Source organism: Myotis daubentonii, chromosome 21 (assembly GCF_963259705.1).
Source record: "Myotis daubentonii chromosome 21, mMyoDau2.1, whole genome shotgun sequence".
Classification (NCBI taxonomy): Eukaryota; Metazoa; Chordata; class Mammalia; order Chiroptera; family Vespertilionidae; genus Myotis; species Myotis daubentonii.
The window spans coordinates 109047-132709 of record NC_081860.1 but is presented as its reverse complement, the minus strand read 5'-3'; the positions used below and the strand labels follow the sequence as shown (position 1 = coordinate 132709).

General features: G+C 41.5%; 1 protein-coding gene across 1 annotated transcript in view; it reads right to left on the bottom strand.

Annotated features, from left to right (window-relative positions):
- The window catches only part of SCAPER (S-phase cyclin A associated protein in the ER), a 162673-nt gene that overhangs the window by 114643 nt on the left and 24367 nt on the right, over positions 1–23663 (bottom strand). Inside the window, exons 9-15 of the mRNA XM_059678318.1 lie at positions 18836–19089; positions 13727–13966; positions 8652–8822; positions 6837–6912; positions 6497–6614; positions 6116–6227; positions 4029–4169 (exon numbers count right to left, since the gene is read on the bottom strand). Coding sequence (XP_059534301.1) covers positions 4029–4169; positions 6116–6227; positions 6497–6614; positions 6837–6912; positions 8652–8822; positions 13727–13966; positions 18836–19089 — 1112 coding nt within the window. The remainder of the gene's footprint in view (positions 1–4028; positions 4170–6115; positions 6228–6496; positions 6615–6836; positions 6913–8651; positions 8823–13726; positions 13967–18835; positions 19090–23663) is intronic.

Below are 23663 nucleotides of genomic sequence, written 5' to 3'. Positions count from 1 at the left end.
CTACATAATATCCTTATAATCTGCAACCATACAAATTACATTAAGATTAAAACAGTTACATATATGTGTTCTAAGGAGTCTGGACAAACCTGAAGACAGACCTTAATTAACAAATCATTTTTCTTCAACTTACACCGAGTGAATGACAATTAGGTAGAAGGTGCTGAACTGTACGCACTGCACCCTCAACTTCTTATATACTGATCCTTAAGCGCCCAGCAGAACTTGACCGCAGTGTTTATGAGCAAAGTCTAGCTAGTGAGAAAGCTGAAAAAAGTCAGTTGGGGTTGAACCTTTCATTCTTTTCTTCAATCCTCACTCGAGGATATTTTTCCATTGATTTTTAGAGAGAGCAGAAGAGAGAGGGAGAGACAGAGAGGAACATCGATGTGAGAGAAACACGTCGGCTGGTTGCGGGCCGGGCCGGGGCCTGCAACCGAGGTCCAGGCCCTTCAGTGGAAACGAACCCCGGATCCCTCAGTCCACAGGCTGGTGCTCTACCCACTGAGCAAACCGGCTAGGGCCACGTTTTCATTCTTTAAAGCTAGAAAATACAGTGAAGTGGTGGCGTGAACTGGGAAAGTGAAGCCTGAGCTACGCTCTTCGACGGCAGCAAAGGCTCCAGGAACCCGTCACTACAAATGCGGCCTCAGACGTCAGAAACAGCCACACACACACACACACACACACACACACACACACACACACACACACGGCAGCTGCTTTTCAGCAAGGCCATTCGACACATAAAGGAAAGGATTTTCAACAACTGGTACTGGAACATTAGTTATCCATATGGTAAAATTTCTTCTTAACCCTCGCCTTCACCATATACAAAACACAACTCGAAATGGAATATAGACCTCAGTGTAAAATTAAAAACTTCTAGAAAGAAACTTGAGAAAAAAATCTTAGTAACCTTAGGTTTAGGTAAAGATTTTTAAAATAGGATGTAAAACTCACCAAGTATAGAAGAAAAATGTCAACATTTTGAATTTTATCAATTTGTAAGACTTCAAAAGGTACTGTCACAAAAATGAAAAGGTGTGACTCAGTGGTTTAGTATAGACCTATGAACCAGGAGGTCATGGCATATGCCCGGGTTGAGGGCTCGATCCCTAGTGTGGGGTGTGCAGGAGGCAGCCGATCAATGATTCTCTCTCATCATTGATATTTCCATCTCTCTCTCCCTCTCCTTTCCCCTCTCTCGCTCTTAAAATCAATAGAAACTTTTTTTTAAAGGCAATCTACAGACTGAGGGAAAATATATGCAAAACACAGATCCAGCTCTAGCTGGTTTGGCTCAGTGGATAGAGTGTCGGCCTGCGGACTGAAGGATCCCAGGTTCGATTCCAGTCAAGCGCATACGCCCAGGTTGCGGGCTTGATCCCCAGTAGAGGGGCATGTAGGAAGCAGCCGATCCATGGTTCTCTCTCATCACTGATGTTTCTGTCTCTCTCCCTCTCTGAAATCAATACAAATATGGTTTAAAAAAACACACAGGTTGATTTCCAGTCAAGGGCACATACCTGGATGGCAGGTTCAATCCCTGGCCCTGGTTGGGGAGCATGCAGGCGGCACCAATCACTGTGTCTCTCTCACATTAGTATTTCTCTCTCTCTCTCTCTCCCTCCCTCCTTATAGTCGCTCTTAAAATCAATGGGAAAAAAACATTCTCAGGTGAAGATTAGCAACAACAAAAGAAGTTTAACATGGACACATGAACCTATCATGATCCATTCTCAGGTATTTACCTAAGAAAATAAAAGCACACATCTGCATAAATGAATATTGGTACATGAATATTCAATGCAGTTGTATCTGAAAACAAATGTCCATCAACAGCTGCTGAATTAACAAATTATGGTAATTCTATTCAGTGGTATATGCTTCTCAGCAATGAAAAAGTAACTGATATACACAACAGCATGGGTCAATCAGCATCACTATGCTAAGTGAAAGACACCAGAGGAGAGAGAGTGCATACTGATCCCATTCATATAAAATTCCAGAAAATGTTTACAGCTACAGTGACAAAAAGCAGGTCAGAAATTGCATGGGAACAGTTGGAGGAAGGAAGGAATTACAAGAAAGCACGAAGAAACTTTTGAGGGTGATGGAATTGTTTAAAATTTTAATGATATGATAGTTGCAGGAATATATACATGTCAAAACTCATCAAACTGATGCTTTACATATGTGCTATCTATTGTCTGTCAATTATACCTCAATAAAGCTGTAAAAAAAAAAAATATATATATATATATATACATATATATATATATATATATATATATACATCATAGGATTATTTTTTTAAATATTTTTATTGATTTCAAAGAGGAAGGGAGAGGGAGAGAGAGAGAGAAACATCAATGATGAGAGAATCATTGATTGGCTGCCTCCTGCATGCCCCCTACTGGGGATCCAGCCCGCAACCCAGGCATATGCCCTTGACCGTAATCAAACCCATGACCCTTCAGTCCATAAGCCGACGCTCTATCCACTGAGCCAAGCCGGCTAGGGCTACATCATAGGATTATTATAAAGACAAGATACTGCACCTAACAAGCTTAAAATGAGCCTGTAAAATGCTGCTATTCTGGACAGAATAGACATTTGATAAACATTAGTTTTTTATATAACAACTAGAGGCCCGGTGCACAAAAATTTGTGCACTCAGGGGGGACGGGGGCCCTGGCCCGGCCTGTGCCCTCTCGCAGTCTGGGACCCCTAGGGGGATAACGACCTGCTGGCTTAGGCCTGCTCCCGGGTGGCAGAGGGCAGGCCCAATCCCTAGGTGCAGTCCCTGGTCGGGCTTAGAGCAGGGCTGATTGTGGAGTTGGGGCACCGCCCCCTGACATGCACAGAGCAGGGCGGATCGGGAGGTTGCGATGCCACCCTCAGTCACGCATAGGGTAGGGACGATTGGGGCATTGGGGCACCACCCCCTGTCACACTCAAGGCAGGGTCGATGGGGAGGTTGCGGCGCCACCCCCTGTCACGCACAGAGCAGGGCCCATCAGGGGGGTTGGGGCTCCGTACCCTGTCACGCACAGAGCAGGGTCAATCAGGGGGTTGGGGAGCTCCCCCCTGTCATGCAGAGCAGGGCCGATCAGGGGGTTGAGGAGCTCCCCCCTGTCACTCACAGAGTAGGGCCGATAGGGGAGTTGGGGCCCCGCCCCCTGTCACACACACAGCCGCAGGGTGATCAGGGGGTTTGGGCGCTGCCCCCTGTCACGCTGATCCCGGTGCCGGGAGGCCTCTCGGCTCCGCTGATCCCGGTGCTGGGAGGCATATTACCCTTTTACTATATAGGATAGAGGCCTGGTGCATGGATGGAGGCTGGCTGGTTTGCCCTGAAGGGTGTCCTGGATCAGGGTGGGGGTCCCCACTGGGGTGCCTGGCCAGCCTGGATGAAGGGCTGATGGCTGTTTGCAGCTGGTCACACACCCTTCAGGGTGGGGGTCCCCATTGGGGTGCCTGGCCAGTCTGGTTGAGGGGCTGAGAGCTGTTTTCAGGCTGGCGGGTGAATGAAGCTCCCAACCACTCCTTTTTTTCTTTTTTTTTTTTATTCTGGGCCAGCTTTAGCTCTCAGGCTTGGCTCCAGCTCTGAGGCCTCGGCTGCTGAAAGCAGGTATCTGGTTTGTTTGGGTTCTATAATCGAAACACTGTTTCAACTCCAGCTCTGAGATCCCGGCTGGCTGAAAGCAGGTTTCTGGGGTTTTGTTTAACTTCTATATTTGTAACAGTGTTTCAAACTGCAAGCTCAGAGGCCAGCTGTGGCAGGCGGGGAACGTTGGAGTCCTCCGTCACTGAAGCAAGCAAGCCTCATGTTCGCTTCAAGCTGCCTGGCTGCCGGCCGCCATCTTGGCTGGCAGTTAATTTGCATATCGCCCTGATTAGCCAATGGGAAGGGTAGCGGAGGTACGGCTAATTACCATGTTTCTCTTTTATTAGATAGGATTGTTGAAAAGGACTTGGGTAACTAATTCAATGCTCAAAGCACCTAAGATTTATGTACTTACCTTAGCTTCTTCCTCTTGTGCTTTTTTAACAATTGCTTGTAATTGCACTTCTCGCTTAAATTCAGCATGAAGCAATTTCTCTTCCATCATCCTACGTCGTTGATCTAGCAATTCTTCCTTCCACTTCCGGACATCTTTTTCCTGCATATAGTGAAGTACCACACCCTCACTTTCAGCACCCATAGTCATTTCACAGAAGTGCAAACTGATGAACAGTTTAGTACTTGTAAGTGAAAAGAGTTAATGGAGCAGACTACAGAGACAGCCTGCTCGAGTTCATAATCTAAATCACTGGCTTGTTTTCAAGATTGAGTCAATATAGGTACAAATCTTAGAGCTGTGCATTAGACATGGCTCAACTGAAATACCTGCTGTCATTATACTGCACTACGAGTAAGCTTTCATGAAAACAGTGTGTATTTGTTAGCCTCATAAACCTAATGTCTCTAGTAACCAAATTCAAGACAATTAAGTAATTTTATCCTTGAGAATGGAAAATGGTGAGAAGTCTGAAAAATTACATTCATTTGCATAAGAAGGAAAAAGAGCCTCCAGAAGAACAAAAATAGATATAATAGTTTCCTTTAAATCCCTAGAACAGTATCAAAAAGTTAAAGACTCTGCTCTGGGAAATCTAATCCAGCACCAATGAGAATAAATTATAGAAAATCAGATGTTGGCTCAACATGAATGAGCTACATAATTATGTGTTTAAACACCTAAAAAAGTATGACACAGGAACAGCATGGATAGAGTCCAGAGGACAGATCCTCAAAGCCCTAAGTAAGGTGGTGAGCTCAGAAGCAGCACTTAGCCTCTCCTACACTGTTTTCACATCTGTGAAATGGGCTCAGTACCTGTTGAACTCTGTATCTCCCACAGTTACTATGGTGATCAGTGTTGAAACAATACCTTTTATGCAAATGCAAGGTGGGGTTTACCAATAAAAGTAATGGAAGGGATGCCTACATTGATGAGAAAATTAAACCAGAGAGAACCTCTAGTGCACAGTTTCAAGAACCGATCTCCCACTCAGTGGAGGTTATATTATATACTGAGAAAAAGATGATAAAAAATAGTGCAACTTCCATTCTGGCAGCTTACTTGCTCTTTCTTCCTCTCTCTCTCAGATACTTTCTTGGGGAAGCTGGCAGCCATGTCATGAAGAAAGTGAGGAATTGAGGTCTACAGCCAGCTGATAAGAGGACCTGAAGCTGCCATGAGCACAGGGGAGTCTGGAAGTGGATCCGTCAGCTCAGTGACTGCTGCCCCAGCCGACAGCGTGACTACACCTCGTGAGAGACTCTGAACAGAAGTCACTAGGCAAGCCACCCCCTTCCCATGCCCACAGAGGCTGTGAGCTAATAAATGTGTGCTGTAGGCTGCCAAGTTCTGAGGACATTTGTTACACAGAACACGTAACTAACACAGTCCTCACCGACATCTGCCACATGCAGGTAACAACAAACTGAGCATCAGCCAGCAGCCATCCCAGAAGCGTGCTGCTGTTTCACACACTTGCCACATTTAGTCACCACAACAGGTTAATAATTACAATTTCACTGTACAGATAAACAAACTGAAATCAGTATTGTTAAAGTAACTTGCTCCAGGCACCGTATCTTTCGTAGCAAAACCAGGATTTGGCCTGGTTGGCCAACTAGGGTCCGTGTTCCTTCCACTATGCCACACTGATCAGAAGTAACACCGCTCTAAATACTCTTAAGAATCTCGCCTATAATTCTCATTACTGCCCCACTTACTCAAACTTTACAATATGAGGCTCAAAACTGTCCTACCAAGTCTTCTACACTTTGCACAAGACTCCCCAAGGAAACCCTGCAACGAAAATGGCAAAAATAATCCATGCCAACGCTGCAAAACAAGAATTTACCAGCTAATTTAGGAAGTGAAAACTTTTTACAGGTAACCTTCTGTAATCCAACTGATATAAATACTTTGTTTCCTAGAATATTTCATTGTTTTTATAGTTTTTTTAGCTTCTCTCAGACCGTAAGAAAAGTTCAATTTGAAAAGAAGCCCATCAATTTAAGGCTATCATAATTTCCTAAATATTAAAAACTCACCCTTTCTAACAATTTCTGAAGCTTTAATGTTTTCTCTTCACGTAACTTTTCCCTTAGCTGCTGTGCTTTCATCTGTTTTTCTTCATGTTTCTTCTTAGATTCTGCAATTGTTCTATTGATACAAGCAAATAAACAGGCGACACGAATGTTTACATGATAAAACTAAAAATATTTTCTTTTGTCTTCAAAGTTCTAAAAATAAATACAAAAAGTACACAAAAATAATTCCGGTCTAACTTTTCAGGAAAACACTGTCACTTTTCAAAGAATCTGAACTGTCCTGAGTCATGTGCCTTAAAATGTTATTCAGCAGCTCTGTTTAACAGTCGAGAGTGGCTAGTTTCCCTCCCGTGAAGTATTTTAAGTTTTCTGAGGCCAGACCTTTTGCGAGATGGGGAGGAAAGCTTCTCATGCATGTGAATTCCATGTCCGGGAGGTCTTGCAGGTTCCTCCTCTACAATATCCCCCCAGGATGTATTCTGGCGCCAAGATTCACGAGCTGTTCATTAAAAAGAAACCACTGTGACTGCTTAAGCACATAGTTCCATAAAACTAACATTTAGAACAGACTTTAAAAGGCATCAGCATTCTTACTCCAAATTTTTTATGTTACATAGAAGTTTGTGTAATAAGATCCTCTACTTTAGACCCCTCTACCTATACACAAAACACACACACACACACACACACACACACACACACACACACACACACACAATACCTTCATAATCCGCAAGGACATCATTCCAGTCCATAGACATACCACAGAAAAATACATTTCCACTGCCCATGCTGGCCTAAAATGTAATAAGGAAAATTCAAAAACAAATATTTGAACACAATTATAACCTTAAAAAGTAAATTGCATATGAAATTTTTCCAGCTTGTGCTAGTACATTTCATCTAATAACTAGCTCAAAACTAGAATAAAGCACATAACTCTTATGGTCACAATAATAACCAAGTTAAAAATGCCATAGTGTAAACACTTTAAGAGGAAGACAAATCTACTTGTCATTTAATAGCAGAGACAAATCAAGTGAATTTAAAAGAAACATATTGGGCCCGGCCAGCGTGGTTAAGCATTGACCTATGAACCTGGAGGTCACGGTTCAATTCCAGTCAGGGCACATGCCCAGGTTGTGGGCTCGATCCCCAGTAGGGGGCCTGAAGGAGACAGCCGATCAGTGATTCTTTCTCATCACTAATGTTTCTATCTCTCGCCCCCTCTCCCTTCCTCTCTGATATATAGATAGATATACATATAGATATAGATATAATCTATCTATATATCTAGCTATATATATTAAAAGAAACATATTGGCCTATCCCGTGGTCGACAAACTGCAGCTCACGAGCCACATGCGGCTCTTTGGCCCCTTGGGTGTGGCTCTTCCTAAGCCTTAGGAGGACCCTAATTAAGTTAATAACAATGTACCTACCTATATAGTTTAAGTTTAAAAAATTTGGCTCTCAAAAGAAATTTCAATCGTTGTACTGTTGATATTTGGCTCTGTTGACGAATGAGTTTGCCGACCACTGGCCTATCCTATTACAGCACACTCTAATGAACTGTACCACACTAACATAGCACACTAGTGCTACACACATCCTGACGTATTCAGATCACACATTGGAAGAGCTCAAGATTATTCTTTAAGAAATCCCTCTCGCCCAGCAGGTGTGGCTCAGTGGTTGAGCATCAACCTATGAACCAGGAGGTCATGGTTTAATTCCTGGTCAGGGCACATGCCAGGGCTGTGGGCTTGATCTCCAGTGTGGGGCGTGCAGGAGGCAGCTGATCAATGATTCTCTCTCATCATTGATGTTTCTCTCTCTCTCCCTCTGCCTTCTTCTCTGAAGTCAATAAAAGTATATTTTTTAAAAAAGAGCCCTAACCGGTTTGGCTTAGTGGATAGAGCATCAGCCTGCGGACTCAAGGGTCCCGGGTTCGATTCCGGTCAAGGTCATGTACCTCGGTTGCAGGCACATCCCCAGTAGGGAGTGTGCAAGAGGCAGCTGATCGATCTTTCTCTCTCATCAATGTTTCTAACTCTCTATCCCTCTCCCTTCCTCTCTGTAAAAAATCAATAAAATACATTTTTTAAAAAAGGAAAGAAATCCCTCTCATCATTGAGTATGCTGAGCACTTAGTGACAGCAAAGAAGCATATCGTTTGCTTTTTATTAGAATAAAAACAGTAAAATGCCTTATATTCTTCTTCAGTCTCTGCAACTACAATCTGAGGAATGCTAAGTTCTTACTTTCTGAGATTCAATTTCTTGATTTGTAGAAAGAATGTAACTTCTAACTTGTCAAATGCTTTGTACTAAAAACTCTTAATAATGTTAAAGTGCTAAAATAAGAATTGCAATTATTTATTTTTTGTCTTAATCACACAGGATGATAACAGTTATTGAAGATAATTTTAAAAGTCATTTTAAATAGGACTGGATGAACTCTAGGTCCTTCTGGCAGGAAAATTTTTATTTTTGAATATACTTTTTTGAACAATGATAAAATTCTAAAGGCTCACAGAAAAATCACTGTCGTTGTCAGTTTCAATATTAATATCATTGTTTTCTTCAGCTTCGATTTCTCTAGTTAATTGTTCCTCTTCAGCAATAGCACTAGCAATGGCTTCTTCATTGGCCTTTTCTAGGCGATCTGCTAGCTCTTCCTTTTTAGCAAGAACTTCTGCCATGGACTGCAAAGTTAAAAACAAACAGCATGAAGGGTCACCACTTAACTGGCAAGTTCAGTAGTTATCTCACTCTTTATATTCCAATCACACACTCAACAGTATACAGAACACAGCATTGTTCTAGAGCAGGGGGGGGCAAACTTTCTGACTCGAGGGCCACAATGGGTTCTTAAACTGGACCGGAGGCCGGAACAAAAGCATGGATGGAGTGCTTGTGTGAATTAATATAAATTCAAAGTAAACATCATTACATAAAAGGGTACGGTCTTTTTTTTTTTTTTTTTAGTTTTATTCATTTCAAACGGGCCGGATCCGGCCCGCGGGCCGTAGTTTGCCCACGGCTGCTCTAGAATTATAAAACCTCAGGTCCACTATAGGCTCAACCACTCGCTAGCTGTGTGACTTGCAAGTTTCTTAAAAGCAAGAGCCCATTTTGTATTTCATCACATGGTACAGTAATCCATGACTTACCTTCCTTACCAGACTGCTGTGTATGAGAAACTGTGAAGTTGTATAAATAACAGGTATTATTATTAATGACAGTGTCCATTTCATTTGCATGCAAAAAAATTCAAAAGTTATATATCAAATATCTTAAAAATTAAGGAAAACCATCCTATATAATAATCCTATATAATAAAAGGCTAATATGCAAATCGACCAGACGGCAGTACAACCAGTCACTATGACGCGCACTGACCACCAGGGGACAGATGCATCACTATGATGTGCACTGACCACCAGGGGGCAGCTGCCTCCTGGTGGTCAGTGTGATCTCCAACTGCAGGCTTAGGCCCACTCCTTAAGCCGTCAGTCAGACACCCCCCAAAGTCTCCTGGACTGCGAGAGGGCACAGGCCGGACTGAGGGACCCCCCCCCCCAAGTGCACGAATTTCGTGCACCGGGCCTCCAGTTTTACAATATGGGAAACAGAGAAAGAATTTATGTAATGTTGATGAGACCTAACTTAGATATATGTATTACAAGTAATATAGATCAGAATCATTAGTTTATAAATCCCCATGGTAAGCTAAATACATATACAAATATAACTCCACAGTGATATTCAGATATTTCCATATCCCTCTGTTGACTGACAGAACAAGTACCAAAAACATAGGAGACCTGGACAATATTATCTACGAAAGTGACCTCACTGTCTTCCCAAGAGAAATGAAAATATGTGTTCAAAACAAAGACAAATGTTCATGGCGCCTTCGTAACAGAGGACCTGGGAAAAACTCAAACATGTCATCAAATGAATGGATGAATAAATATACTGTGTTACATGCACACAACAGAATAGGCCTAAAGACAATAAAAAAGAATGAACTAATACGCAACTACATGAATGAAATGCGAAACAAGTATGCTTGAGTGAAAGAATCCGCACAAAGATTACATTATTCCACTGACATAAAGCTCTGAAAATACCAATTAACAAGTAGTGACAGCAGGAAAATGATGACCTGGGAAGGGGTACAAGGAATGCAGAAAGTGGGCATGACAAGGGGGAAAGCGGACACTTTTAGGGCAATCAGTATGTTCATTATCCTGACTGTAGAGATGACTTCATAGTTATAAACATATCAAGATTTATCAGCTTATATATTTCAGATATGTGAAGTTTACTAAAAATCAATTATACCTCAACAAAGGCATTTAAAAATGCAAATGCTTAGCCCCAGCTCAAAAATGAATGTGCTGGGGAACCCAGGCTCTGCTAGCTCCTTGAAAGCGTCCCCTCCTCCTTCCCACCTCGTCTCTCTACCCTCGGCCCCATACAACCACTCTCCCTGGGAATACAATGGGGTGAGGGAGTTTAGATGAGAGTCTATTTCTTTACATCATAAAGTTGTTCTCTATAAACCCTAGAATACAGAAGCTGACTGCTGTTATGTCCCACACAGATATTACAACGAATAGCAATTTAAAAATACAAATAGTAGCCCTGACCGGTCTGGCTCGGTGGATAGAGCGTCAGTCTGCGCACTGAAGGGTCCCAGGTTCAATTCCGGTCAAGGGCAAGTGCCTTGGTTGCCAGCATATCCCCAGTGGGGGTGGGGGGGGGGGTGCAGGAGGCCGCTGATCGATGTTTCTCTTTCATCAATGTTTCTGACTCTCTATCCCTCTCCCTTCCTCCCTGTAAAAAATCAATAAAATATATTTAAAAAAATACAAATAGTAAAGCTGAAATATTTAACTTCACAAAAAGTAAGTTCACACATGAGCCCATTTCCTCAATTGTATCTTGCCCCAAGTACATTTCCATTTAGTCTCTGAAGACCTGAGAAGACGTTACATACGAGAGACCTTAAGGATGAAGTGATGATTCCATTACCCACATGTAAGTTTTACTATTTCACACTGTGAATTTCAAATAAATATCTGCATACATCATTTGTGTATCTATGAAAAGAAAAAATTTAAATATGACCAATTTCTACCCCATATATAAATCCACTACTTGTTATACTATAATGATGTTCAACCTTTGAAACCATTCACACTAAAAATTCAAGTTAGAAAAACAAATTATTCTTTATTCCTTATTAAAGGAATCTAAGTATTTTTTTTCTTGTTACTATCAACCTTATTTCTCCCTTAACCCATATGGTTTCATCTGTATCTAATGCTATTCTCTATCAGAAGTATAATTTGGCCTATTATCATCTGCTGACAGCATCTTGCAGTATGGTGAGGCACTAATATTTTTTAATTGCAAATATTTATTTCAAATTTGATAGCCATAATTTTCCTGCCTGAACCTAATAAAGAGCTAATGAAATTGGCCAACATGGACAAGAGATTAATATGAAATAGATGTTATAATATTTTAATACAGAGACAATTCAATATTGAAACTATTTTCATTTCTACCTTAGCCACAAGAAAATTAGCAGCAAGCAAAACTAAAAGTTTCTTTTATTTTTTCTGAATAGGCCTGGAAGTTAAAAAAGAAAGTAACATAAGTGACAACAAAATGACCTAGCAAGTGTTTGACTGAGATAAGTTATAATACTTCTCCTAAAATTTTAAAACTGTCACTTCCTTGTTAGAGCTGAAAATAGCTCTTACAAATTGTTCTTCCTGATGCAAATCCACATTAAACTTTGTATGTTAACACAATTCACTCAAAGCAATTCCAAATGAGTACATATAGACTTAGAGAAAATTATGTAATGAATAATACTAGTTGTTGATATAGCATTTAATCCAATTTAAATGAGATTTTATCCACAGAGAGCTGAGGTTTTTCTCTTTCCTTCCATAAATCCAGTGCTCACACACCAATTCCATTGAATAAGTATGTGCTATGCAGCTGGTAGGTAAGGACTCAGAGACTTGGAATTCCCAGGACTGTAAAGGTGAGTAACATGTAATTTGCAATATGAATATAGTTATAAATAAGAACATTTACAATTTATTATAATGTAAGGCAGTATAAAAAAGTGACTATTCAAAGAATGGGTAGGTTATTTTTCATAGAAATGATGAAATCTGAGTTGATAAAAGAAATTTCACTGGGGACAGGTTTGGAAGTCTGTGGCGTGAGTCAGAAGTTGCTGATGGGCTTTTAGGAAGACCATCCTGGTGGAGGTCTGCTATGAGAGAAGTGGGGAGAACTGAAGGCTCGTGTGTATTCAGGAAACGGCCAGTGGAGAGGAGTGAAGACGGCAGGAGAGAGGAGGGGCTCGAGGTGAAATGGCCGAGGAGGAAACTCGTATCACAGTAAACGGGTTTGAACTTAATCTGCAAGAAATAGGGACTCACGGACTATTATGGGACAAGAAAGTAATTTAATTAAACCTGAGCTTTGAACTGATAACGATCATGACAGTGACCAAGGAGGATTTGAAAGTGGAGACAGATAGGCTAGTTAGGCTGTCAGTCAGGTGGGGCCATGTATTTAAGGTTTGGCCAACAGATGTAAATGGAAACAGCCTGGAGGCACTAAGTTTTTAAAGAAATTATAGTATACTAGAGGCCCAGCGCATGAAATTCCTGCACTGGGTGGGGGGGGAGCCGGGAGCCCTCAGGGGAATGTCCGACTGCCACGGAGGCGGGAGAGGCTCCCGCCACGGCCACTGTGCTCGCCAGCCGTGAGCCTGGCTTCTGGCTGAGCTTCCCATGAGGGAGCGCACTGACCACCAGGGGGAAGCTCCTGCATTGAGCGTCTGCCCCCTGGTGGTCAGTGCACATCATAGCGACCGGTCGTTCTGCCATTCGATTGATTTGCTTATTAGCCTTTTATTATATAGGATGGTGGCCATTTAGACAAGCACATTTGAATAATTTTTCACAACAACTTTTTATATATGCTTATTTCTTCTGAAAGTTACTTTATAAACAAAACTAGCATGACCTATTCTGGACTATCCTCAGATCTAGTATCTTAATACTAATGTGGGAAATAGGAAAATATGAGCAGAAGTACTCATCTAAAAATATAAACCTATAAATAATCACAAATCAATGCATTTTTAAAGAATCTACAATGGGAATGATACATAGATTTCATCTTGAACACCGCCTCCAAGCACTGTCTGAAGTCTGTGAAGAGAACTTTTAACACTCATTCCAGCATGCACCATTTCCCACCTATCAGAGAGCTGCATTTGCACGCAAGACTTGCTATCGACTCAGTTTCTTAATGCTAGACTAAAAAACACAAACTGAAAGATTTTGAGCAAGTTTTTTAACTCTCACATTCTCATTTTCTTCCTCTACAAAACAAGAAGTTTGATAAAAGTAAAATGTTAAAATAAAATCATACATACAATGCTTTATTAAAAAAAGTGCTTTGTAAAGTGTAAAATAATACATAATACAATTATTGGGGTTTATGCCTAATAATAGTTATTGCTTTAATGAATTCACTCATAATTCTGATAAGTTGTTCTTACCAAGTTAGCAGCACTCACATTTGAAATATCTGAAGAGTCCATTTCACTTTCTATCCTTGCTTTCTCTGCTGAAAATCTCTCTTCATTTGTAGGCAAAGGAGGTGAGTCATCTTGCTGATTAATTGAAACACACACTGTATCCCCCTGCACAGCAGGTATTTCAGAACTTCGCACAGAACTGTCCGGTAAGACACTACTACTGCCAGAGTTCTTGACGTTATCCAGTGTACTTGCTGTGAACTAACAAAATATATTTACAGAATGAGTCCGAAATACTAACGACTATACTTTAGAAGCAGTTGTTAAGTGGCAGGCAAAAACTCATCTTTTTTTGTATGTTTCAAGTGTAAACAAAAAGGAACCATTAAGCAAGCAGCCACAGATTTTATTTGCAAACCATCTATGTATAGGGCACTGAGTGCTTTAAAAAATTAGGCAACACGTACTGTAATTATATTTTACTTTAGTAGCCTGTTCTTGATGAGTACTTTAAGGTATGCCTCACATGCCCTAACCGGTTTGGCTCAGTGGATAGAGCGTCATCCTACGGACTCAAGGGTCCCAGGTTCAATTCCGGTCAAGGGCATGTACCTTAGTTTTGGGCACATCCCCAGTAGGGAGTGTGCAGGAGGCAGCTGATCGATGTTTCTAACTCTATCCCTCTCCCTTCCTCTCTGTAAAAAATCAATATATTTTTTTAAAAAAGATATGCCTCACAAAAGAAATCTATTCACAAGTATAATATTTTGTCTTATATTCAAATAACTAAAGGCATTTACATGGTTTTTGTGAAGACTGTCTATTATAAAATAAAGGCACTTTTCACCAAAATGTATACTTTAAGGGCATTTTACTAAAAAATATGAAGCATGCTCTCTTTAGATACCATTAACACAACCTCTAAGCATCTTTCATGAAGCCCCAACATAGTACATAATACTAATTCTCAGATCTAAGAGAATTACACCATAAACAGTACAGTATATGTAAGCACACAGTTTCAGTGTAAATTCATATTCTTTAGATTTCAACATCCTCCCATTCCCCTTTAAGAATATCTAACACACTGGAGGCCCAGTACACAAAATTCGTGCATGGGGATGTGAGGGAGGTCCCTCGACCCGGCCTGCACCCTCTCGCAATCCAGGATCCCTTCGGGGATGTCCTCCTGCCTGCCTGATCGCCCCTAGAACTCACCTGCCTGCCTGATCGCCCCTAACCACTCGCCTGCCTGCCTGATCGCCCCTAACCACTCGCCTGCCTGCCTGATCACCCCTAACCACTCGCCTACCTGCCCAATTCCCCCTAACCACTCGCCTGCCTGCCTCATCGCCCCGAACTGCCTCTGCCTCAGCCCCTGCCGCCGCAGGCAGGACGTCCAGAATGACGTCCAGAAGCTCGTTCGGCTGTCCAGACTAATTAGCATATTATGCTTTTATTATTATAGATAAGTAACATAATGTGAAAACAATTGGATTAGGCCAAATACATATTCATTTTTTAAAACCTGTCTATTCTAGTGAATAGAAATAAGCCTTTATTTTCACCTCAGAGTACAAAAAGAAAGCAGCTGTGTTTTCCAATTATATTTAAGAGTAATGAGCTCTACATAGAACTGAAAGCTAAAATTTTGAATTTAACACTGATATTACTACTTAAATAAACATTAGGTAAATACTGCAGTGGCCATAAAATTCTGAGCTTGATTAATTATTTATCTAAATACTAAACTTGGCCACGTCTTATAAACTACTTTAAAAATTCTATTGGTCAGAACTTAAAGTGTCCCACAGTGTTGACTTTAGCATAAGCATTATTTAAATTGTATCCCATTGTTTATATTGTCATCAACATTACCTATACATCAGTTACCATGTTTATAATCTTCTTGGCAATATTTATATTAGCATTACTGTTGTTTATAATACAGTCAACCTTGTTTATTAAAAAATCAATATAATTTATATGACAAAAAGAAAGCCTGACTATAAAGTAACGTTGAAAAAATACATAAATATGTTAATTCCATTTTTAGAATGACAGTGGAGAAAACAAATATTATGATTAGCTTGTCCACCATCAACAGTGAACTTTCATATTGAAATATTTTTTTTAATATATTTTATTGATTTTTTGCAGAGAGGAAGGGAGAGAGATAGAGAGTTAGAAACATCGATGAGAGAGAAACATCAATCAGCTGCCTCCTGCACATCCCCCACTGGGGATATGCCCACAACCCAGGTACATGCCCTTGACCAGAATCGAACCTGGGACCCCTCAGTCCGCAGGCCGACGCTCTATCCACTGAGCCAAACCGGTTTCAGATCATATTGAAATATTTTAAAAACAGTTTAATTATTCAAAAGTTTTATGTGTGGACTATTCCTAAAATCCCAAAATCAGGTCTATTCATTACACAAAGCCAACAAAATTCTTATATTGTTATATTTTATAGTTAAAATGCACAATAGCAATAGGTAAACACTGGAGATTGCTGCTTAGCACAACCACTTCAAGAATACAACTAAAAGACGGAACGGACATCATCCAGAACCACAGGAAGGCTGGCTGAGTGGAAATTCTACAACTAGAAGGAAAGAGAACAGCATACCGAGACTCAGGAGGTGTGGTGCGGAAGTAAAGTACAGAGGTACGGAGGCGCATGCGGAGAGGGCTGGCGGCTGAGGACACGGTTATCTTTTTCAATCGGTAGGGAGTCTCAAGCTCTGAGCTCCAGTTCCGGGCAAGTCTCTGGGGACCCAGACTCATACGGGAGAAGCTGGACTGTCTGGCATTGGTCGGAACTTGAGGGCAGCTTTCTCTCGGAGGTGCTTGCAGCGATTGCCGGGACACTGAGAATTGGGGCCTCAGAGGGCGGACATAGCTGCTTGCTCCGCCCTGTTGATCCCCTGGGACTCCTGCCCGGCCCAAGCTGTGTGCTGGCTTTTGCATATGAAAGGCCTGGCCTTTTGCAATCCTGCAGCTGGCCCAAGGCCCCACGCAACTTGCATTGCTTCACATCTGAGCTCCTGCTGGGTAGGCTTAGGCAGAGGCTAGATTAGCACCTCCTTAGAGATCCAGGAGCCAGTGTGCCCAGTGGTCAGAGTGGGACCATCCAGATTGTAGCTCCTCAGATCCATAAAGGACACACTCAGGGGGCAGACTCAGTGAGCACCAAAGCCCCACTGAAGCAAGTCTTGCCCCGGAGGGGTGTCTCCAGCACAGAAGTTCTCCCACCGTCGACACAGCTGATTCTCACAGCCAATTGGCCTGGAGGTCAATCCCTCCCAGTGTTACCTACAACAATCAAGGCTTAACTACAACAAGACTGTGCACAAAGCCCACAAGGGGGTGCACCAAGAGTGTCCACCTCAGGTAATTGGGGAGGCTGAGCCACTGGGCCCTATAGGACACCTAGCACAGAAAGCCACTCTATCGACACAGGGAAGCATAAAAAATGCAGAGACAAAGAAACAGGACACAAATGACAGAAATGGAGGAAAGCAAACTACTGGATATAGAGTTCAAAACCACACTTTTAAGGTTTTTCAAGAAATTTCTAGAAACCGCCGATAAATTCAGTAAGACCCTCAAAAAGTCTGGTGAGACCGCCAATAAATGTAGTGAGATCCTCAAGAAATCTAATCAGACCCTCGAGGTTATGAAAAAGGACCAACTCGAAATTAAGCATACTCTGACTGAAATAAAGGATATTATGCAGATTTCCAAGAGCACATTAGAGGATCATAAGAATCCAGTCAAAGATTTAAATACAAAGAAGCAAAAAACACCCAACCGGAATAGCAAAATGAAAAAAGAATCCAAAAATACAAAGATAGTGTAAGGAGCCTCTGGGACAGCTTCAAGCGTACCAACATCCGAATTATAGGGGTGCCAGAAGATGAGAGAGAGCAAGATATTGAAAATCTATTTGAAGAAATCATGACAGAAAACTCCCCCTACCTGGTGAAAGAAATAGACTTACAACTCCAGGAAGCGCAGAGAACCCCAAACAAAAGGAATCCAAAGAGGACCACACCAAGACACATCATAATTAAAATGCCAAGAGCAAAAGACAAAGAGAGAATCTTAAAAGCAGCAAGAGAAAGACAGTCAGTTACCTACAAGGGAATACCCATACGACTGTCAGCTGATTTCTCAACAGAAACCATGCAGGCCAGAAGGGAGTGGCAAGAAATATTCAAAGTGATGAATACCAAGAACCTACAACCAAGATTACTTTATCCAGCAGAGCTATCATTCATAATTGAAGGTCAGATAAAGAGCTTCACAGATAAGGAAAAGCTAAAGGAGTTCATCACCACCAAACCAGTATTATATGAAATGCTGAAAGGAATCCTTTAAGAAGAAGAAAAAGGTAAAGATACAAATTATGAGCCACAAATACACATCTATCAACAAGTGAATCTAAAAATCAAGTGAATAAATAATCTGATGAACAGAAAAAAAAATTATTGGGACAGCTGGAAATTTTTGAATATTGACTATAAAATAGGTAAATAATATATAAATGTCAAATTCCCTCAATTTTATAATTATAATGTGGTTATGTAGAAGTTTTTTCTTTGGCCCTAGCCAGTTTTGCTCAGTGGACAGAGCATCAGCCTGTGGACTGAAGGGTCCTGGGTTTAATTCTGATCCGAGGCCCATGCCTGGGTTGCGGGCTCAATCCCCAGTGGGAGGCGTGCAGGAGGCAGCCGATCGATGACTCTTTCATCATTGATGTTTCTATCTCTTTCTCCCTCTCCCTTCCTCTCTGAAATCAATAAAAAAAAGTATTTTAAAAAAAGTTTCTTCTTTGGAAGGACATGCTGTAGAAGGTGAATGGTTATGATATATGCACATTATTCTGATGTTTAGCATACAATGTTTGTGTGACATAAATATGCGTAGAAAAAATATGGCAAAGCATTAACCTATGAATCTACATAAAGGACACAGGAGGGTTCATTGTTCTATACTTGCAACTTGTCTGCAGATTTGAAATTCTTCACAATAAAAAGTTAAAAATGAAGGAGAAAAATGAGACATTCTGCATACACACATCCCTTATAAAAATTCACGACAAGGGTTTTCTGAGTGTACTACCTGGGTTCTTTCAGCAAGAGGGTGGTCACAAGACTGTAATGAGTCTTTGGGCCGAGCTTCTGTGGCGTCAGAAGGTCCATCTCCAACTTCCCCTTTCTGTATGCTTTCCTCCGGTAAAAGACGCATGTTTTCTTTATCACTGTCATCCTTTGACCTTAGTGCTTGTGTTGAAACTTTTGGCATCACTGCTGTTGATCGTGAGCGAACAGCCCTCCCTCTCTGAACAGTCTCCCATCCTTCAGCATCTTTCTGTTCTGTGCAATTAAGGGAAGAAAATAATAAATATTTCTGTAGATAATAAAAAATTTTAAAAACCTATAAAATAAAAATAATTCCAAGCTAATTCCCACTTAATATAAGTCATATACAAATATGACACTGTTACGCAAGGTGTATTGTGTGTGTGTGTGCGCGCGCGTGTGTGCATACACACATACATATACACGTACACACACGCAGAGTCTCTAATTCCTATAACTGCACTGTGTGGTAGGGAATTAATCCTACCCCACAAACATTTTCTTTATTATCCCTAATTTCCAAATAACAAAACTGAGACTTGGGTCAGGAATGACTGGAGGCCAGCCGCAGGGTCCGGAAGTATGAATGACCGTTTATCAGAGCACAGGGTGCACTGTGTGCTCGCCCTCTTCTCAGGGCTGTACATACAGTAACACTTTAATCTTCACAACCACCTATGAGTGCTATCACCCCCTCCTATCAGTAAGGAAACTGAGCCTGAGAGAGGCTCAGTCACCTGCCCAAGGTCACATACTTGGCAAGTCCAGGCAAATGGGTCTGGTGTTCTTGTCCCAACGGCTAAGTGAAAGCTGCCTCCCCAACTCCCAGAATCCAAAGAGTGTGACTGAAGTTTTCTTCTTTTCTAACACATGCAATTGAGGCTAGAAATTTTCCTCAAAGCATAGCTTTACCTAATCCCACAAGATTTTAAATGTTCATTTTAATTCAATTTACATTTTCTAAATTTCATTTTGATTTCTTCTGACTCATGGAATATTCAGAAATAGACTCTAAAATTCCAAAAACTTGAGAATTGTATGGTTATCTTTCTGTACCGGTTTCTAACTTAATTCCACTGTGTTCAAAAGGAACAGAGTAAGTTCAATCATCTGAAATTTTTTGGAACTTGTACAGCCATGGCAAAGTAGCCTATATCAAAATTAACCTTCTTTCCTCCAAACACGGCTATAAAAACTAGACAAAATATCTAAATGAACTGTTTAATGCCCCTGGAAATCAAGCAATACAGGCGAGATTTGAGGAACTATATTCCCTGAGAAATGGGAAGAACAACAACATGAGATCCACATCCACCCCAAAATTTTCCCTGAAGACATTAGGAATTCACAGTGCAGGGGAAGTGAGCCCCACAGAAACCAGCAGTCTTGTCTGGCTGAGACAGACACTGGAGTTCAATGAGCCTAAGCAACGTGGACTGCAGAGGGGCTCACTGCAGGAAAGTGAGCCAAAGAGTCTGCATTCCGTCTTCCCTTAAGAAGTCTGACAGCTGCTAAGCTTTGCATATGCAGGCCAAGACTCCCAGGCACCCCAGAGAACACAGCAGCTGCGATACTAATGAGCTGAGAGATCTGTAGTAACTGCAATGCTGAGGAAACAAATGCTGGAAAACAGGAATGTAGGGGCCTTGGCAAACACCCCAGGTTCTCAGTTGTTACCCGAGAAAGAATAAAGACAAAACTAAAGCATACCAACTGTAATAAAACCTCAAACCAAGCTCTGACGGAATTAAGGTGATCTGTTGGTACTCTTATCTTCTTGCCAAAAGAAAAGTATTTTTAGAAGGAACCTCTATAATTTTTAATATACGTTATTAAACATTTATATAGTAGGTGGTTTGTTGTAAAACACAATCAAGTAACTGAAAATGCCACAAAAATGTTTTTAAAGTAACAAATACGCAGGTAGTTTAGATATTTTACTTTTCGGACACAGACTTTAAAAAAATAACCATTATTAATAGATTTAAGAAAATATGGATTCATCATATAGGACAGAGAAGACATCTCAATAAAAAGTTTCGAGTGAAGCATCAAAAAAAGAATGGGGAAAAACTAAGATGGCGGCATAGGGAAACACCGAAATTGCTGCCTCCTACAACAACTTCAAAACACAATAAAAGGACAGAACGGACATCATCCAGAACTTACAGGAAGGCTGGCGGAGTGGAAATTCTACAACTAGAAGGAAAGAGAAAAGCACATTGATGGTCAGGAGCTGCGGAAGTAAAGTGCAAAGGTACGGAGGCTCGAGAGTGCGCGGAAGGGGGCTGGTACCTGAGGACGCGGATGTCTTTGTGAATCGGGAGGGAGTCACAAGCTCCTGACTGCTCTGAACTCCGGTTCCGGGAAGTCTCTGGGGACCCAGGACTCATACGGGACTGTCTGGCAGCGGGCAGAACTCGGAACTCGAGGGCAGCTTTTCCTCAGAGGTGCTTGCAGCAATTAAATTATCAGGACACTGAGACGCGTGGCCCCTTAGGGCAGGGCTGAGAATCCACCATAGTTCCTTGCTCCGCCCTTTGATTCCCTGAGACCCCGCCCCATCCAGGCTGCGGCAGAGGCTTTTGCATATGAATTCCCTGGCCCTTTGCAACCTGAAAATTACCAAACAAACTGCAGCTGGGCCAGACAGACCCAGAACTTCCAAGAGAAGGCCCAAGGCCCCACAGCAGCTTGCATTGCTTCACAGCTGGGCCTCATCAGGGCACCTCTAAACTCCAAAAAAGGAAGGGGAATCTGCAGTTCTCTTCATAGCTCCTGCTGGGTAACCTCCAAGAGCCAGTGTACCCAGTGGTCAGAGTGGGACCATCCAGATTACAACTCCTCAGCTCCATAAGGGACACACCCAGGGGGCAGACTCAGTGAGCACCAAAGCCCCACTGAAGCAAGTCTTGCCCCAGAAGGGTGTCTCCAGCTCAGAAGTTCTCCCACTGCAGACACAGCCAATTCTCACAGCCAATTGGCCTGGAGGTCAATTCCTCCCAGTGATACCTACAACAATCAAGGCATAACTACAACAAGACTGTGCACAAAGCCCACAAGGGGGTGCACCAAGAGTGTCCTCCTCAGGTAATGGGGGAGGCTGAGCCACTGGGCCCTATAGGACACCTAGCACAGAAAGCCACTCTACCAACACAGGGAAGCATAAAAAATGCGGAGACAAAGAAACAGGTCACAAATGACAGAAATGGAGGAAAGCAAACTACTGGATATAGAGTTCAAAACCACGTTTATAAGGTTTTTCAAGAATTTTATGGAAACCGCCGATAAATTTAGTGAGACCCTCAAGAAAGCTAGTGAGACCCTCGAGGATATGAAAAAGGACCAACTAGAATTTAAGCATACACTGACTGAAAAAAAGAATAATATACAGAGATCCAACAGCAGACAAGAGGATCCCAAGAACCAAGTCAAAGATTTGAAATACAAAGAAACAAAAAATACCCAACCAAAAAAGAAAAAAGATTCCAAAAATATGAAGATAGTGTAGGGAGCCTCTGGGACAACTTCAAGCGTAACAACATCAGAATTATAGGGATACCAGAAGAAGAGAGAGAGCAAGATATTGAAAACCTATTTGAAGAAATAATGACAGAAAACTTCCCCTACCTGGTGAAAGAAAGAGACTTACAAGTCCAGGAAGCGCAGAGAACCCCAAACAAAAGGAACCCAAAGAGGACCACACCAAGACACATCATAATTAAAATGCCAAGAGCAAAAGACAAAGAGAGAATCTTAAAAGCAGCAAGAGAAAGAAAGTCAGTTACCTACAAGGGAATACCCATACTCAACAGAAACCATGCAGGCCAGAAGGGAGTGGCAAGAAATATTCAAAGTGATGAATAGCAAGAACCTACAACCAAGATTACTTTATCCAGCAAAGCTATCATTCAGAATTGAAGGTCAGATAAAGAGCTTCACAGATAAGAAAAAGCTAAAGGAGTTCATTACCACCAAACCAGCATTATATGAAATGCTGAAAGGTATTCTTTAAGAAGAGGAAGAAGAAAAAGGAACTCTTACCATTTGACACAGCATGGATGGAACTGGAGAGCGGATAAATACCACATGATCTCACTCATTTGTGGAATATAATGAACAACATAAACTGATGAACAAGGACTGATCCAGAGACGGAGAGGCATTGATTGGACTGTCGGGCCTCGGAGGGAAGGTAGGGGAGGGTGAGGGTAAGGGGGAAAGATCAACCAAAGGACTTATATGCAAGCATATAGGCCTAACCAATGGACACGGACAACGGGGGGGGGGGGGGTGAGGGCATGACCGGGGGGGAGGGGTGTGAGGGTAGGGGGTAACGTGGGGATAAGGACACATATGTAATATCTTAGTCAATAAAAAATATATTTAAAAAAAAAAGAGTTAAACCTGGGATCTTTTACTCTAGAACGTCTCAAAATTTTATTTACGAAGTTAATAAAGAGTGAAAAGAGAAAAAAAAAAAAGAATGGGAAAGAATAAGCATTATTTGTTAGGCATTTCAATTATGTCAAGTTCATTAATCAGGCTGTGTATATCTTCACTGATTTTTCTCTACTTTGTATTATCATTGTTGGAACTGTTATGTTAAAATCTTCCAGTATGAGTATATAGTTTGAAATTTCCACCCTCATTTGTCAGTTTTTACTTTATTTCTCCCCCTCTCCCCCTGTGGGTGGTATGCAGTAGGCAGCCAATCAATGTTTCTCCCATGGATGTTTCTATCTCTCTCTTCCTCTCCCTTCCTCTCTCTAAAATCAATAAAAATCTTTTTTTTTTTTTTTTTTTTT